At 49.4% G+C, this 16,018-nt stretch overlaps 1 protein-coding gene across 1 annotated transcript; it reads left to right on the forward strand.

Moving 5' to 3' along the window:
* Positions 1 to 4,488: 4,488 nt before the first annotated feature.
* Positions 4,489 to 7,883, forward strand: CYP26A1 (cytochrome P450 family 26 subfamily A member 1). The gene is made up of 7 exons (XM_065920008.1): positions 4,489 to 4,677; positions 4,854 to 5,078; positions 5,328 to 5,618; positions 5,707 to 5,865; positions 6,376 to 6,510; positions 7,125 to 7,277; positions 7,542 to 7,883. The coding sequence occupies exons 1-7, from the start codon at positions 4,489 to 4,491 to the stop codon at positions 7,881 to 7,883; spliced, it is 1,494 nt and encodes a 497-aa protein (XP_065776080.1).
* Positions 7,884 to 16,018: the final 8,135 nt, after the last annotated feature.

Here is a 16,018-nt window from a genome sequence, read left to right on the forward strand (position 1 = left end):
CACTTCGCACCCTTAGGGAGGAAAGGTGGTGGGCCAAGTCTCTTATGCCCTTCCCAGGATTTCAAAGCAGGGATGGTGGGAACATTTCCCCTAGGATTCAAGCTGGGGAGGAGGCATGGGTCGAGGGGAGGTGGGGTGGATTGGGCCGTCGAATGAGGAAGGACCTGCAACTGTCGCGAGGAAGCCGGTTCACCAGGAGCGCATCTCTGGCCTGGCTTTGGGCCATAGGAAGACACTAAGAAGGCGCCCAACGGAAGGCCCTCAGGCAGCTGGCCTCCTTTAGGTGCGCCCTGGCCACTCTGCCTGTCTCGGCAGAAACCCAGAATTGCGGGCGCTTTCAGGGCTCTAAACAGGATCAACAGCACCGGATTCTACTGGCGATTTCTTAAAAGAAAAATTCCTAGTTCAAGAACGCATATAATCTTTCCCTTTATACAGGAGAGAATAGGTACACCAGGAGGATTCTAAGGCTGGATTATTTTCATGGGCGGTTGAGACATAATCAGAGAGGTTTGGCGTATTTGTACCCAAAACAGGAAGGCCGAGAAATCGTTTCCTGGCAGTGGTTGAGTGAGGAGGCTGCAGCTTAGCTGGGCAGCTGCTGCTCGGTGGGAAAGTGGGATGGAGGTGGCAGAGACTCAAGAAAGACCTCCTCCCCAGAAGGGCCTGCCCTTCATATACCCAGAGAGGGGCTAGGAACTGGACAGCCTGGGGCCCAGGCTGCTGGAACCTCGCTTGAGCATAGCCCCAGGGAACTGAGCTACAGATTATCTCCAAGATGATAGCTGACTGCAGGGATGCCCTGGTTTACTGCTTCAGCCTCCTTCATTACAAGGAGAGACTGAGGCCAGAGACTAGACCACTCAGCCAGTGCCCTCCTCCACCCCATCCCTTACCCCCTGCTCCAGGCTCTGGCCTGTGGCTCTTGGCCTTTTATCCTTTCATAGTGATCCCTAGGTTGGCCTAAGAACGCTCTGGACCTTTCCAACACAAAAGTTCCCAACAAGGCTTAAATCTAAACGAAGAGCCTCCTTTTTTCCTAACAGCCCACTGTAACCTGCTGGCCACCTTCGGACAGGCTGGGGGCAGTTGAACATGATGGGTGAGCCCGAGAAGTTGCTGCCAAGTCCTGAGCTGACCTCTTAGTGAACCAGAAGGAACCAGAAAGTGCCCTCCTGACCTTAGGCTTAAGGTGGATCCTGGGGCCAGAAGGGAAGGGGAAGCATCAGGCTTAGGCAGGGCCCATAGCTTAAGAGCAGCACAGCGGGCCCTTCTGAGCTCAACTGACACAGTCATAACCCCCACCTGCAACAATTCATCACCCACTGCTGACCACAGGCCCTGGCACCATGGGATCTGCAGGCAGGCGCCCGGAACCACAGAGCTGGTGAAAGTGGTAGATCTGAGGCCTGCCCTCAGGGTGCTCCTGACACTGCAGAGACATCTCAGCCCAGAAGCTCCACTAGGGTGAGGTGGCGGGAAGATCAGGGCTCAGGGTTGATTCTGATTTGGGGAGAGATAGATGGGGCAGGGCTCTCAGAAGCCTGGACCTCCCAGGTTCCAAGAGACCTGGTTTACGCGCTATGGAGTCTGTACTAAACTATAAGCCTCTAAAAGGGCAGCTTCAGTTTTATTGTGACTTCCCAGTGATACATCGACTCATCATTTCAAGGAAAATCAGAGCTTTTGCTTCTCCTGATTCTCTAAGGAAGGAGCAGATGCGATTCTTACCCTCTTGGACTTGGTATGCTCTCAAAAGAAAGAGACAGTAAATAAACTAACAAATGAGCAAGAATAATTCTGATGATGGTAGAGCTGTTTTGAGAGACAAACAGGCTTGTCATACAGGTGCCTGGCAGCTCTGTTGGGCCGGCTGGGGCCTGGAAAGAGTGGCATTCGTCTTTGAAAGGAACCAGCCAGGGGTGTCTGGGGATAGAAGAGCCCCAGGCAGAGAGTACAGCAGGTTTAGAATCGAAGGGCTGGGAATCAGTGCTCAAGACAAGGGAAGAAAGTGTTGATGGGAGAAAAGTGGGGGGAGGGGTGCTTCAGCTGACCCCAGTCAGGAGCTCACCTCCCCGCCCAGCAAAGAGCTACTCCCCACCCCTGCCAGTCCTTCGCACCAGTCTGTTTTGTAAACATCTTAGAAACATTATTTTGTTTTCCAGCGAACCAAGCCCTCTCCCTACCCACCAGCACCCAAGAAAGCCTGGCAAGTTTTCTAGATCAAAGTTCTTATTGGGTTGGTCATTTACTGACCCTTCCCCTCTTGAAGATGCTCTTTAGTGCTCTTCACTATCCCATTTAATCCTTTCCCCCTGTCGCCCACGCGGGGCTGGATGGCAGATAGAGTAAAAGATTTTTCCCCTTTGTGGCGATTTCCAGCGGGCAGGCCCCGCTCATCTTGTGACCCGGCGCGCGCTGAACTTGGCGAGATGGCCCTGCAGAGTTCACTCAGATGTCACGGTCCGGCCCGCAGGGGTCACAGGCGGGTCAGGCCGGAGGACTGGGACTGGGCCCCAGGTCACGCCCCCGCTGGCCTGCTTTGCTCACCGGCCGGAGGCACGGTCCAGAAAGGGGCGGGCCTGGGGTTTCTGAGAATTACCTCCAGCGCGTCTCGCCCCGGTTCCAGCCGGTGCCCCAAGTGGTCTGTCACTGTTTACAGTTGTCAGTTCATTTGAAGAAACGATTGTGGGACAGACTCCTCTCTGGAGCCTCTGAAACACCAATGTAGGGTTATGGTGAGCCGCCGATTCTCCGAAAGACATCCTGCGGCTAACCAGGCGTGGAAAGTTTCTGCGAGCGTTGAGGTCCCGGCGACTCCGCAGACATTGCCCGACCCGCCGTGCTGGGGGACCACGGCGGGAAGGTCGCGTATTTAACTAAACAGCTTTCAGGATCAAAGTGTTTTCCATCTCCAAGGGACGCTTTCCAAGGCATGAGGCTCGCTCCTGTGAGAGCCGGTCTTCGGTTTTAAACAAACTTATACATTATTGTTTCGTTTTCGGCGCGACTGGTGGGTTCAGCGTTGAAACCCAGGGAGCGAGTGGCACTGACTGGTCCGACGCAGTTCGGACACTGTCCCACTGGCTCGACCGGGTTGGAAAGGGGGAGCGCACGTGCGCTTCCCGCAGTGTCCGAGCTCCAGGCTGTGGCTGCAGGAGCAGCCAATCGTATAGGTGGGCAATGGCCAGAAGACCCACTTCCCAGTGACGATTCTCTCAACATTTCTAATCAGCGGCCGGCAGAGGCCTGGTTTTAGGACCCAGCACTCCCTCTCCGCTGGGTGGATTTCTGCCGGGTGGGAGCTGGAGAGCCCAGGTCACCCTGGTAAGGTAGCCTTGCGTGCCTGGGACTGGGAAGAGTATGTGCAACCATAAGCCCCTTTTGGAAACTCACATCTACCCGGACGTGTAGACTGGTCAGGAAAGATCACCTCCACATCAAGGAGGAGGAAACCGGCTCAAGGATGTGCAGTGACTTGCCCAAGATCATTCAAGTAGAGATGGATCCGGGACTCAGAGCCCAAACTCTGAGCTTTCCATCCATCCTCCTGCATCTCAGTGTCTTTATCCTGCCAGGATTAAGGACCCTCTTCCCTTCTGCCTAGTTGGAGCTGCTAACCCCAGGGCCCTCGGAATCCGACTTTGGCCGGATTGCAGAGCGCTGTTTGCCGCTGAGCCGCAGATGAATTGCCCCTGCGGTCCCAGGCTAGGGAGCCAGAATCAGGGCTTAGACTTGAGCAGGGTTGCACCAGGAGTCCTGAGGATCTGGGGCCTCTCTTGTACCTTTAAGTAGGACCTTCCAAGATTTCATGAGTGTGAGCCTCGAAGGGTTTGGGGAGCTGGGAATTAGTGGTCAGCTGGTCGTGACTCCCCGCAACTCTCACTTGGGTTCTGGCCCTGGACTCTTTTGTGGGGTCTCTGGAAGAGTCAGGAGGCCTGCGTTTTGCTCTGCGTTCTGGACCTCAGTTTCCCCACCTGTGGGACAAGGCAGCTGAAGATTCCTGAACGCACTCTCCTTTACTTCCTCTGCAGGTGGAAGGGGGCCCTGTAAAACAGAAAGCGGGTGCAGGCAGCTCTGGGCTGGGACCACCCGTCGGACCCAGCGGGAGGGATTCCGAAGAGACCGCCAAGGAGCCCGGGGCGTGGAGTTTCCACTCGCCGGAGTCCCTGCCGCCGTCCAGGAGCCCCGCACACTTTGAATGGGGGCAGCAGGCTGCTCCTAGCCGGGCGCCCCAGGAGGCGCGCTCCGAGAGAAGCCGCCACGGCGCCGCCTCTGCCTCGGCGCGGAACAAACGGTTAAAGATTTGGGCAGCGCCTCGCGGGGGGAGGAGCCAGGGGCCCAATCCGCAATTAAAGATGAACTTTGGGTGAACTAATTTGTCTAAGGTAACGTGGGCAGCAACCTGGGCCGCCTATAAAGCGGGCGCGCGGCGGGATTCAGAGCGCTGAGGGTGGCGGCAGGTGGCGCGGGAGGTCGCGGCGCGCCATGGGGCTCCCGGCACTGCTGGCCAGCGCGCTCTGCACCTTCGTGCTACCGCTGCTGCTCTTCCTGGCCGCGATCAAGCTCTGGGACTTGTACTGCGTGAGCAGCCGGGACCGCAGCTCTGCCCTCCCTTTGCCTCCCGGAACGATGGGCTTCCCCTTCTTTGGGGAAACACTGCAGATGGTGCTACAGGTAAAGGAGCTTGGGGCGGGATTGGACGATTCTCCAGAGCCCGACTCGGCTCCAGACTTCCACTGAAGCGCCCCCCGGGAGGGAGGTGACTGGGGCTAGGATCAGGACCGGAGGGAGGCTCAGCGCTCCCCGGCGCCCCCTCACGCCCGCCTCTCTCCTCCGCTTTCCTCTCGCAGCGAAGGAAGTTCCTGCAGATGAAGCGCAGGAAATACGGCTTCATCTACAAGACGCATCTGTTCGGGCGGCCCACGGTGCGGGTGATGGGAGCGGACAACGTGCGGCGCATTTTGCTCGGAGAGCACCGGCTGGTGTCGGTCCACTGGCCCGCGTCAGTGCGCACCATCCTGGGTTCTGGGTGCCTCTCTAACCTGCACGACTCCTCGCACAAGCAACGCAAGAAGGTGAGGGAGGGGTGGCGGCTCCTGGACAGGAAGTGGGACCCGATTCGAGTAAGGGATTCGGGCAGATAGGTGCTGGGCGGGAGCCAGCTGAATAAGGCATCGGCTGGGACCCTCTCAAACCCAGTGTAACTTTCCCAGCCAGGAAGTGCTTTGGGTCTGGTGGGGTTGTAGATGTCTGGAAGGAGACCCTGGAAGGCAAGAGGGGCGGGTGGAGCCCGGCTTTAACACTCTTCCCTCCTCGGAGTTCAGGTGATTATGCAGGCCTTCAGCCGCGAGGCGCTTCAGTGCTACGTGCCAGTGATCGCCGAGGAAGTGGGCAACTACTTGGAGCAGTGGCTGGGCTGTGGCGAGCGCGGCCTCCTGGTCTATCCCCAGGTGAAGCGCCTTATGTTCCGCATCGCCATGCGCATCCTGCTGGGCTGCGAGTCCCGAGTGGCGAGTGGCGGGGAAGACGAGCAGCAGCTGGTAGAGGCCTTCGAGGAAATGACCCGCAATCTCTTCTCGTTGCCCATAGACGTGCCCTTCAGCGGGCTGTACCGGGTAAGGGCGCCTTGTAGGGTTCGGAGCTAGGGCTCCGGGGTCACGGGATCCGGACTTCTGCTCACCGCGGTGCGCTCTCTGCGCTCAGGGCCTGAAGGCGCGCGACCTCATCCACGCGCGCATCGAGGAGAACATTCGCGCCAAGATCCGCAGGCTGCGGGCGGCGGAGGCGGGCGGGGGCTGCAAAGATGCCCTGCAGCTGTTGATTGAGCACTCGTGGGAGAGAGGAGAGAAGCTGGACATGCAGGTGAGCCGCAGCTTCAGGAGCGGCAAGGCGAAGTTTGATCCCCTGGCTTCCCAAAAGCAGGTCCTAGGGTCTCCAAAGTGCACGCAGAGGGACCCGGGTTCCCAAAGTGAGAAGCCCTCCCAGACCCCAGGGACTGGACCCAGAGGTTGAGATACCGGGTCTGCAAAGCTCTGGGGAGAGGCCTTGTCGCCCATCCCTTTCAGGTTTTAAAGGGAAAGTTGGAATTTGCAAGATGTGAGTAATGTTGGGTGACTTTAATACAGCTAATGCTTTAAGAGTTCCAAGGAGAGTGGGAACTTACTGGACTTCCGTGCTCTAGCTGAACTAAAGGGCCTTAGCATTTTGTTTATTTTATTTTATTTTTTTAGCATTTTGTTTAAATGGATTTTCTGTCAGCCGAATTTCAGCCCTTCACATCTTCCCTCCTGAATCCCTCAGTTCTATTCTGAGTGGTTGCTCTGTAAAACTGCACGCAGACTTGTCAAAACGTTAGTCTTAATCCACTTGTAGGCATTAAAGCAATCTTCAACAGAACTCCTCTTTGGAGGTCATGAAACCACGGCCAGTGCAGCTACGTCTCTGATCACTTACTTGGGGCTCTACCCACATGTTCTCCAGAAAGTTCGAGAGGAGCTGAAGAATAAGGTAGGGGATCTGGCGGTGGGGGTGGGGTGTTCGCACGAGTTGGGGAGGGGGTGGTGGTGGCTATTAGCTTAAAAACCCCAGCAGCTCTCTAGCCAAGTTCCCAATAGTTAAGTGTGCTGCCTACCTTGAGTATCTGGGAAGTACAGGGCCAAGGGTGGGTGGGTTGGATGATGGGAAAGAGAATTAGCTGTGTGAATAAGAAGGAGGGAATCTTGGGCTGTGATCCCAGTCCGGCAGGGTTCAACCTTGTGTTTCTTCTCCACTTTTGGTGGATCCTTGGAGATTTTCAGACCTTCTTGGATCTGTGTGTTCAAGGGCATGAATGGGGAACCCCTAGGGGGTTGCGGTGGCAGCCAGCAGCCTTTGTGGGGACTGGGGGAGGGGGAGAAACTTGGCGGTTCTAACTGGTGAGCTGCATTATCTTGGAATTGTAAACAATGGTTTGGGTCCAGGGGTGGAGGCAAATGGTCACTAGCTGCTCCTTGATTCCCCCTCACACTCTGGGATCACGAGGCTCTTTGGGTCCAGCCGCCACTTAAGCCCTGTTTACGTCTGCTGGACTGATTTTATTGGAGCGCAGAATAACCGTTCACTCTGTGTGACTGTTTTGATAGGGTTTACTTTGCAAAGGCAATCAAGACAACAAGTTGGACGTGGAAATTTTGGAACAGCTTAAGTACATTGGGTGTGTTATTAAAGAGACCCTTCGACTGAACCCCCCAGTTCCAGGAGGGTTTCGGGTTGCCCTTAAGACTTTTGAATTAAATGTAAGTTAAAAGTTCTCTCTCACCCGCCCCTACCTTTTGTGTAGTAGTTTTAAATCTCCCTTTGTTTCCTGTGCTTTGACTTAAATTTCTTTTGATAACATTGCCCTGCCCCTGAATGTCTGTTTTTTTCTCTCTCCACCTCTCTTTCTTCCTTTTCTTTCAACTCATAACTCCTCCAAGGATATATGTGTTAGATTTTTTTCCTTCCCTGTTGACAGCTGAATTTGAGTTTGTCAGCCCTTTGGACATCATAATCTTTTGCAGGGATACCAGATTCCCAAAGGCTGGAATGTAATCTACAGTATCTGCGATACTCATGATGTCGCTGATATCTTCACCAACAAGGAGGAATTCAATCCTGACCGCTTTCTGCTGCCTCACCCAGAGGATGCATCCAGGTTCAGCTTCATTCCATTTGGAGGAGGCCTTAGGAGCTGTGTAGGCAAAGAGTTTGCAAAAATTCTTCTCAAAATATTTACAGTGGAGCTGGCCAGGCATTGTGACTGGCAGCTTCTAAATGGACCTCCTACAATGAAAACGAGTCCCACTGTGTATCCTGTGGATGATCTCCCGGCCAGGTTCACCCGTTTCCAGGGGGAAATCTGATGGGCTGGAAAGCCCAGACCTCAGACTTATTTGAAGTGTACAGAGGCATTTTTACCTAGTGTCATGTTGATTTGATTATATTTAATTTCTAAATGTATATTATAATATTTATGTGTCTCTTCTACAGTACTACAGTCTTTAAATATTAAAATAATGAATTTGGATAGTTTCCAAATAAAATAAAATCTGAAGGTGCTCGTCTTGCATTTAATATTCCTGTGAGAAAAAACTCACCGGTGTTATATTCATATATTTAACTAGATTTCTAATGTCTACAGGCATGACTTTGTCATCTGTGCCTATCTATTTTCTGGGAAGAAGAAACCTTACCTGTTTTTTTCTCTTAATAGTTATTAGAAAATGTATATTATATGTGTGTGTGAGTTAGTCCAAAGGTAATTTAGTAAATTTTTCCATGATAGTTTATATTCTGTATTTGGAAAAGCTATCAAAGTTAATTTAAAAAATGAAAAGGGGTTTGCTTTACTTTAGAGAAAGTTAAATTTGAAAAGAGAACACTTTGAGTTGATCCTCTTCTAATACAACACCTTCAACCATAATCAGTACATTTAATACACATAATAAATATATGGTATTACATAGTGCCAGAACTGTTTTCTGAAATTAAAGTTTCAGGTAAGACAAAGTTATTGACTAAGACCCCAAATCACTGGCCTGTTTCCTTTACTCTGAAGTTGCATATGAAAACAGTATTGGAAAAGGCCAATCTTTGGTTTAGATAAGCGAATCCAGGTTTTCTTTATTGAAAATAAGGCAGGAAGAGTAGATTTAGCAAACTGACAGATAAAGTTTTTATCTATGCCAGGCAATAGGGTGTGAGCCTGACATGACTGATAAAATGGCCCAGTCATGACCCTGTGAACCTTGGCTAACCTCCGCGAAAGCGCAATTTTGTCACATTTCTGACCCTGGCATAGCCATGTTCTGAACTGAAGGCCAGACTCTCAATCCAGAAAGGTTAGCCCGGTGACTTGCTTATGCAAGCACATTTTCAGTTTTGAAATGGCACAATCTGCTTACTGAACCTCTGATGGCTTGTAGGTTTTGGACTTTAAAATTTTCATTATAATTTTAGAATCTGGCAACACTGCAGAAAAACTGGGTGGTCTAAATAGGTGTTTGAAAAGAATTCTGACTACAATAAGAGTTACATGTTTTACCTGACTTTAGTTTTTTAGGTGAAACTTGGATTGTAACTTCAGTTGGAATCCTCTGATATTTTAAGGGGTATTTACAGAATAATTTATAATACCTTATAATAACCTTATAATGCCTTTTTGTTTTTTTAATGAGAAATTACAGTTTTGTTGTTTTTTTTTTTCTAGTCAAAGCTTTAGTGTCCCTTGGTGTGCAAAGCTGACCCTTCCCCCCATAACATTCACCCTGGATCATTCCAGTTAGGAACACACTAGCCTGAGGACATTATTTCCGATAATTTACCCAAGGTCATTTTTTAAGTGTTTTAATACTTCTCTTTTTGCCAGAGGACAGTCAGTGTTTCAAAAGACCGTCTTAGGTGACTGCATGACCGTGTGTCTTTATGAGCATAGTGCAGAAAGAAATTTGAGCCATTTTATCATATAATTTAATTTTTAAAAACTGCCTTTATTTTTTATCCTGTGAGCTTGGAGGAAAGTGCTTCTGGCTTGCATTTTCCAGAGCAATTAGTCTAATTATACTCATCGATTACGGAGTAGTACAGAAATTTATCTCGAAAATACGTTAAAAACACAATCTTTGATAATGCGCTTAGTGCTGAGTAAAGGTGGTTTCCATGTGTGTGAGTGTGAGGCAGGATCAATGTTTGTGGGCTGCCGTGTGACTTTAGATGGGCCTGGGTCACGTGATCTGGGCAGGTGTGTTTTACAGCCCAGACTCCTATGGATCAGCGTCCATGTGTCACCCCGTGGAGAAGCGTTTCAGGAGGAGGAGGTCACTGTTGTAGACTTGGCCGAAGTTGGGGAGGCGGGGAGACCACTGTAAGAAAGGACTCTTTGGGGCTCCCAGGGGCCTGGCACAGTGCTGTGCCCTCCTGGGCCTTGGGTGAACCTGCCAACTGGTCCTCTGTTTCCCCTTCCTCATGTACCTCCTGCCCTGGCATCCTCCCATTCCTTCTTCAGTCAGGGGTATGGTGCCACCAAGGACAGATTACTGTCCAGACTGGCATGTAAAGACTTCCAGTTTAGTCCATAAAGCAGGACATCCATCGGGATTGTAGCCTTCACCAGCGTAGCCCCAGAAGGCCCAGAGAGGGACTGTAACTTGCCCAGGGCCACCCAGGAAGTGGCAGAACCAGAAAGGACCTCCTGCTGCCTTTTCCTTCTTTCTTTTTCTCCCAACATCCAATAACACCTGCCTAATTTCTCCTTCTCTTACAGATGGCTAGGTCCAGGAGTGTCCACCTCCTAACTTCCCTTTCTGTCCCCCACCACCACTCTCTGGGACAGTCCAGATCAGGAGACTGCAGGCAACTGGGGAAATGGGAGCAGAGACAGGAAGTGGCTGCTCCTCCCAGAACCCTCATCTTCTTGGAGCTTTCAGGGTGCTTTTTGCATCCTGCCACCCACCAGAGGTCCACAAGGGGGCGGGCTTCTCCCTGCTATTGCCAAGCTCAGCACCCAGTGGTTTCCCCACCAGTGTCCATGAAATCCAGGGTCCACAGACTCTGGCCCAGGGCCTGCTTTTACCCCAGACAGCAAGAGGCCACAATCCCCCGTGGCTTAGCCTCAGTCTCAGGCCTGGTGGCGGCTGTTAGGCCCCTCCGGGAGGGTCACCCTGGCTGGGTTGATCTTTGATCCAGACCATCTTTTAGTTTCAGAAGCAGCCACCATCCGCTGTGAATCTGAGGTCAGCTAGCTCTAGTTTCAAGCCTTGTCCATGTACTGCTTATGTTGCTTTCACCATCCCTGAAAAATGGCTCTGTTTTCTGGGAGTGGGGCCCATGCTTTTCAACATATGGAGGCATACTAGTCCGTGTTCAGATGACCCTCACCAGGCCTAGAAGCCACCTCACAAAAGCACTTGTGAGGAACCAGGCATGTTTAGAGAGAGGTTGTGGGGGCCCCACCTTCCTTCCAATGGTGAAAGGACTGCTATAGTGAATGCAGGTTCGGACCTGCTCTGAAGGACGGAGGAGGGTAAGCAAGAAGAAAGGAAAAGTTAGGACCACGTACGGAAAACCTGAGACAACTAGAGCCTGTATCACTTCAATTGCTCAGATTCTTATTTTACTTTGAAATACAGATGAACTCCAGTCTAGGGAGATGGGACATCCTGACAGCTTTTTTCAGAGGCATTCAGCAGTCCTTGGTGATCATTCCGCCGAAGCTCTGAGTCAAATAAGGTGGGACCTGCGGAGTCTGACGCATGTCCTCAGGGAGACACCGAACCCCTATGCTGATGCTGGAAGACCTCTCTCCTGCCCTGATGACCTGGTGACCTGGTGCTCGTGGCTCCCGAGTCCTGCGTCTGCTCTCACACCCCCATACCTCTCACAGCTGTGCCATGCTGACCATCCCCTTGACCTGGCTTCTGGGGTAACACTCTGAGATGTTCCCCAGTGCTCCCCAGGCTTCACGATGCTGCACGCTGACATTGGACTCTGCCCAACTGTCCTCTCTCTCCATCTCCTGAAAAGTTACTCACAGGTAGGCACTGTGTATCATCACTGGAATCTTGTAATTTCAGCCCATTCTTGTATATCTCCCTGCCCTCCTCTTGAACACTCACACATAAGAGGTGTTCTTTGGGAGAGAACGTTTCTTGGGGCCAATCAACACCATTCACCTTATGTCTCTCCAGCTTCATGGTGCCATGTTTTCCTTTGAAAAGTGAAACTTTCGTCTTTGGAAAGTCTCAGCAGCCGCAAGCTTACACGGCTGTGGTTTAACAGCATGTCACATTCCTGAAACTGATGCTTCATGGGTTTTTGGCCAAACAAGCTTTCCTTCTTTTGAAGTAGAGTCAACTTGAGTTAGAACCCCGGGACAGGATGAAAATTTAGCCCTGGATTACGTGGTGGGTTTTCTGGGTGAGAGTTTTCATGTTGTAGTATTCATAACTGTGCACCACAGCACAGAAGCTGACCCATACCTTAGAGTTTCTCACCACTGCCAAACCCCTCCCTAGACTATCCGGGGGTCAGAAATCTACTCACTCATTTCCGACCATAGAAATCTACTCACTCATACCTGACCATAGATGCTTCAAGAATTTTATCTGGGCAACTCACAGACTCATTTAACTCAAATGCTTTGTGAAAAGAGGACAAGGTGCTTTGCTTACAACAGATATTTGACAAAACCATGTTGATTCATTAAGTACAGTCATACTGTCCAACATAACAGTGATTTATTTAATAATAGAGTAGGGAATTTTGTATTTTGAAATGGAAAGTTCATTTGTCAATTAGTCACAGGTTTTTAGGGCTGGAAGGGAGATTATGGATAGATCATCCAGGTCCCTCAATTTGCAGCTGAGAAATCTAAGGCTCACAGAAATGTAAGGTCACAACAGAGAATTAGGATTGACTGTTCAGTGTCTGGTACATTGTAGCATGGTCCTCAATTGAAAAAAAACTATTGTATTTATATAAGTGTATATGTGTATACACACACACACACACACACACACACACACACACACGCACACTCACACAGGTGTCAGGAATCAAGGGCAGGTGAGCACATTATTTGAGACTAAATTGCTTACAGGTTCTTCCTTCTACTGTGACTCAGATCAGGCTGGGTACAGACTGCTGGCATTTCTTGTGGGTCTGGGGGCTGGCACTGCATATTAGTAGAGCTGGACCCTCAGCATTTTAAGTGCCTTCTTCTGAACAGCTGAAAATGGATTCTGTTATGGGTTAAATTGCATCTCTCTTCCTGGAAGAAAAAAAAAGATGTTACATGTCTAACCCTCAGTACATAGGAATGTGACTTTATTTGGAAATAGGGAAGTAATCAAGTTAAAATGAGGTCTTTGGTGTGGCCCTCATCCAATTTGACTGGAGTCCTTATAAGAAGGGGAAATTGGGACACAGGGAGATGCACACAGAAGGAAGATGAAGTGAAGACATGCGTGGAAACGCCGTGTAGAGGCGGAGGACTGAAGTGACGAATCTGCAACCTAAGGAATGCCGAAGATTCCCGACAAACCTCCAGAAGCTACGGAAAGTCTAGGAAAGATTCGTCTGCAGCTTTCAGAGGCAGCCCACTTCAGACTTCTAAACAAGAAGTGCCTCAATTTTAAAAAAATATTTACTTGTCTGCGCTGGATCTTAGTTGCAGCACACAGGCTCTTCAATCTTTGTTGTGGCATGCAAATTCTTAGTTATGGCATGTGGGATCTAGTTCTCTGACCAGGGAGCAAACCCAGGCCCCCTGCATTGGGAGAGCACAGTCTTAGCCACTGGACCACCAGGAGAGTCCCAAGACAATCAATTTTTGTTGTTCTAAGTCACCAAGTTGCAGTACTTTTTAAAACGGCAGCCCTGGGAAACCAACAGTTTCCAAAGGCAAGAAACCTTATTTGTCAAGACTAGAAACCTTGTCTCTTTTTTGGGAAAAACACTAGCTCTCAAAGTTAGCATGCTTTGTAATCCCCTGGAGGGCTTGTTGAAATACAAATTACTGGGCTTCACTCTGGAGTTTCTAGACTGATGCAAAAATCTGCATTACTAGGTGATGCTCATACTGCTGGTCCCAGGACCACACTCAGAGAACAACTGACAAAAAGTTTTCTGATCTCTAAGTCAAGGACCACAAAATCAGGAGGGCCAGAAGGTAATTTAACAAGTGATATGAATGAGGGAGAAACAGCTGGGGTTGGTGCGTGTGCTGATACAAGACATACTAATCCCCCTTTAGAGTGGCAGGAGCTACTCAGTCTGGCCTATTCTTAATCTGGAGGATGAAAACTCTTCCAATTTTTCAGAAGGTGATGGAAATCCAGATTTGCATGGGAATACTCTGATGACTGAAATGACTTATCACGTATGCATGCACTCTGTTTAGATGTTGGCAACTAATTAGCATTAAAACATTGTGCAGGCAAAATAAAACCTATTTGTGGCCCTGATGGCTGCCAGTTTGCAACATCATAGGTCTTTCTTTTTTTTCTTTTTTTGGGGGGGTCTTTGATCCTTGAAGTTTTCAGAATGCTTGTTTGAGAATGGCTCAACTGTGTGGTTCTGTCACAGTCTCTCATAAGGTTGTGGTTAAGATGTTGGCTGTGGCTGCATCACCTGAAGGCTTGGCTGAAGCAGGAAGATTCACTTCCAAGATGGCTCCCTCACAAGGCATGAGGTCTCCATATCTTGCATTGAGTCTCTCTTAGGACTGCTTGGGTATCCAAGCAGCAGACATCCTTCAGAGCAAGTGGTCAAAACAAGCAGTGAGACAATGCTGAAGTCTCTGTTTTTTCATGACCTGGCCTTGACAGTCACACTTTATTTCCACAATATCTTATTGGTGACACAGTTTAACCCTATCCATTGTAGAAGAGAGCCACATAAGGATGTGAATACAAGGAGGTGAGGACCACTGGGGGCCATCTTGGCTACCCTACTCAATTTTTGAGTGGGTGGGTAGACTCTTTTCCTGATCTTTCTTAGAAGCATTTTCATCTCTTTTTCTGGAAGTCTTCGATTTCTAACATTTTCGTAGTGACCTATCACCTATGGGAACTTAAAACTGCTACCAGAAAAAAACTCTGTTACAGAATTTCTCAGCTGGATGGCGATTGAGGGGTCACGTGTGCCAAGGCTGCAAATTGGAGACTCTTGGGTAGAGCCTTCCGGTGGACTATGGTGGTAGACTCTTGTGTTTGCCAGTGCCTCCAACCGTATCACTGCATTCACTAATATTACTTTCCAGGCCTCTGTCTCTGCTTTAATCCAACTGTCCTGTTTCCTAGATTCAGGATTTTCCATGAAAAAACTCAATAGTCCTGGGAAAAGTCAGATGGTTGATCACCCTAATCAACCACATTATTTGCAAAATGAGCAAAATTCAGCTCAGATAGCAGATATGAACTGATTAGATCCTTACAACTCAAAGTATAGTCTATGGACCAGCAGTATGTGCATCATCTCGTTGCTTGTTATACATACAACAACTCAGACCCGACCCTAGACCTGCTGAGTCAATCTGAAGTTTAACTAGAGTCCCAGGTGATTGTTAGGGGCTTCCCTGGTAGCTCACTTCGTAAAGAATCTGCCTGCAATGCAGGAGACCCCAGTTCGATTCCTGGGTCAGGGAGATTTGCTGGAGAAGGGATAGTCTACCCACTCTAGCATTTTTGGGCTTCCCTGGTGGCTCAGCTGGTAAAGAATCTGCCTGCAATTCAGGAGATCTGGGTTTGATCCCTGGGTTGGGAAGATCCTCTGGAGAAGGGAAAGGCTACCCACTCCAGTATTCTGGCCTGGACAATTCCATGGACTGTATAGTCCATGCGGTCTCAGAGTCGGACACGACTGAGTGACTTTCTTATGCACATGGTGGTCTAGGATTTTCTGAATAGGAGCAAAACCTGAGCTTGGGCTCTCTGAGGATTCAGATTTGCCGTCCATGTGGGTGAACTAAATCTAACAATGACCTACTTGTGCTATGGTAATCTGACCTTGACATGAGCATCTTATTTTTACTTCCTGCCTCCCAGATTCCCCCAAATAAAAGGCAGCTAAAGTTTCATTGTTGGAAGGAACTGAAAGTTCCCAATTCTCACCTGGGTTTGTGTAGTGGTTTTCATAAATCACTTTTCACATTTGAAATTTCCCCCCTCCCCAAACAAAATGCCATTAAAACAGAGTTTAGGGGAGATGTCAGGAAATTTAGGTTATTTCCAGTTTCTGATACTTCAAGCAACTGGCAATCAATAAGTAACCTTGTATATGCAGGCTTATGTACACTCTATTGCTTTATTTCTGTAGGATTGAGTCCTAAAAGTCCTGCTGGATCAATGAGAATATGCTTTTAAAGTTGTAATGAATAGACAAAAAGGTGTGTGTCTAAAAAAATAGTGGTGCATTTATGTCATGGAAAGTTATAGAGCCATAATAAGGTTCATACATGATAGATGTCCACGGACCTTGAGGGATAACTACCAAGTACTGT

This window comes from Muntiacus reevesi, chromosome 2, assembly GCF_963930625.1.
Source record: "Muntiacus reevesi chromosome 2, mMunRee1.1, whole genome shotgun sequence".
NCBI lineage: Eukaryota > Metazoa > Chordata > Mammalia > Artiodactyla > Cervidae > Muntiacus > Muntiacus reevesi.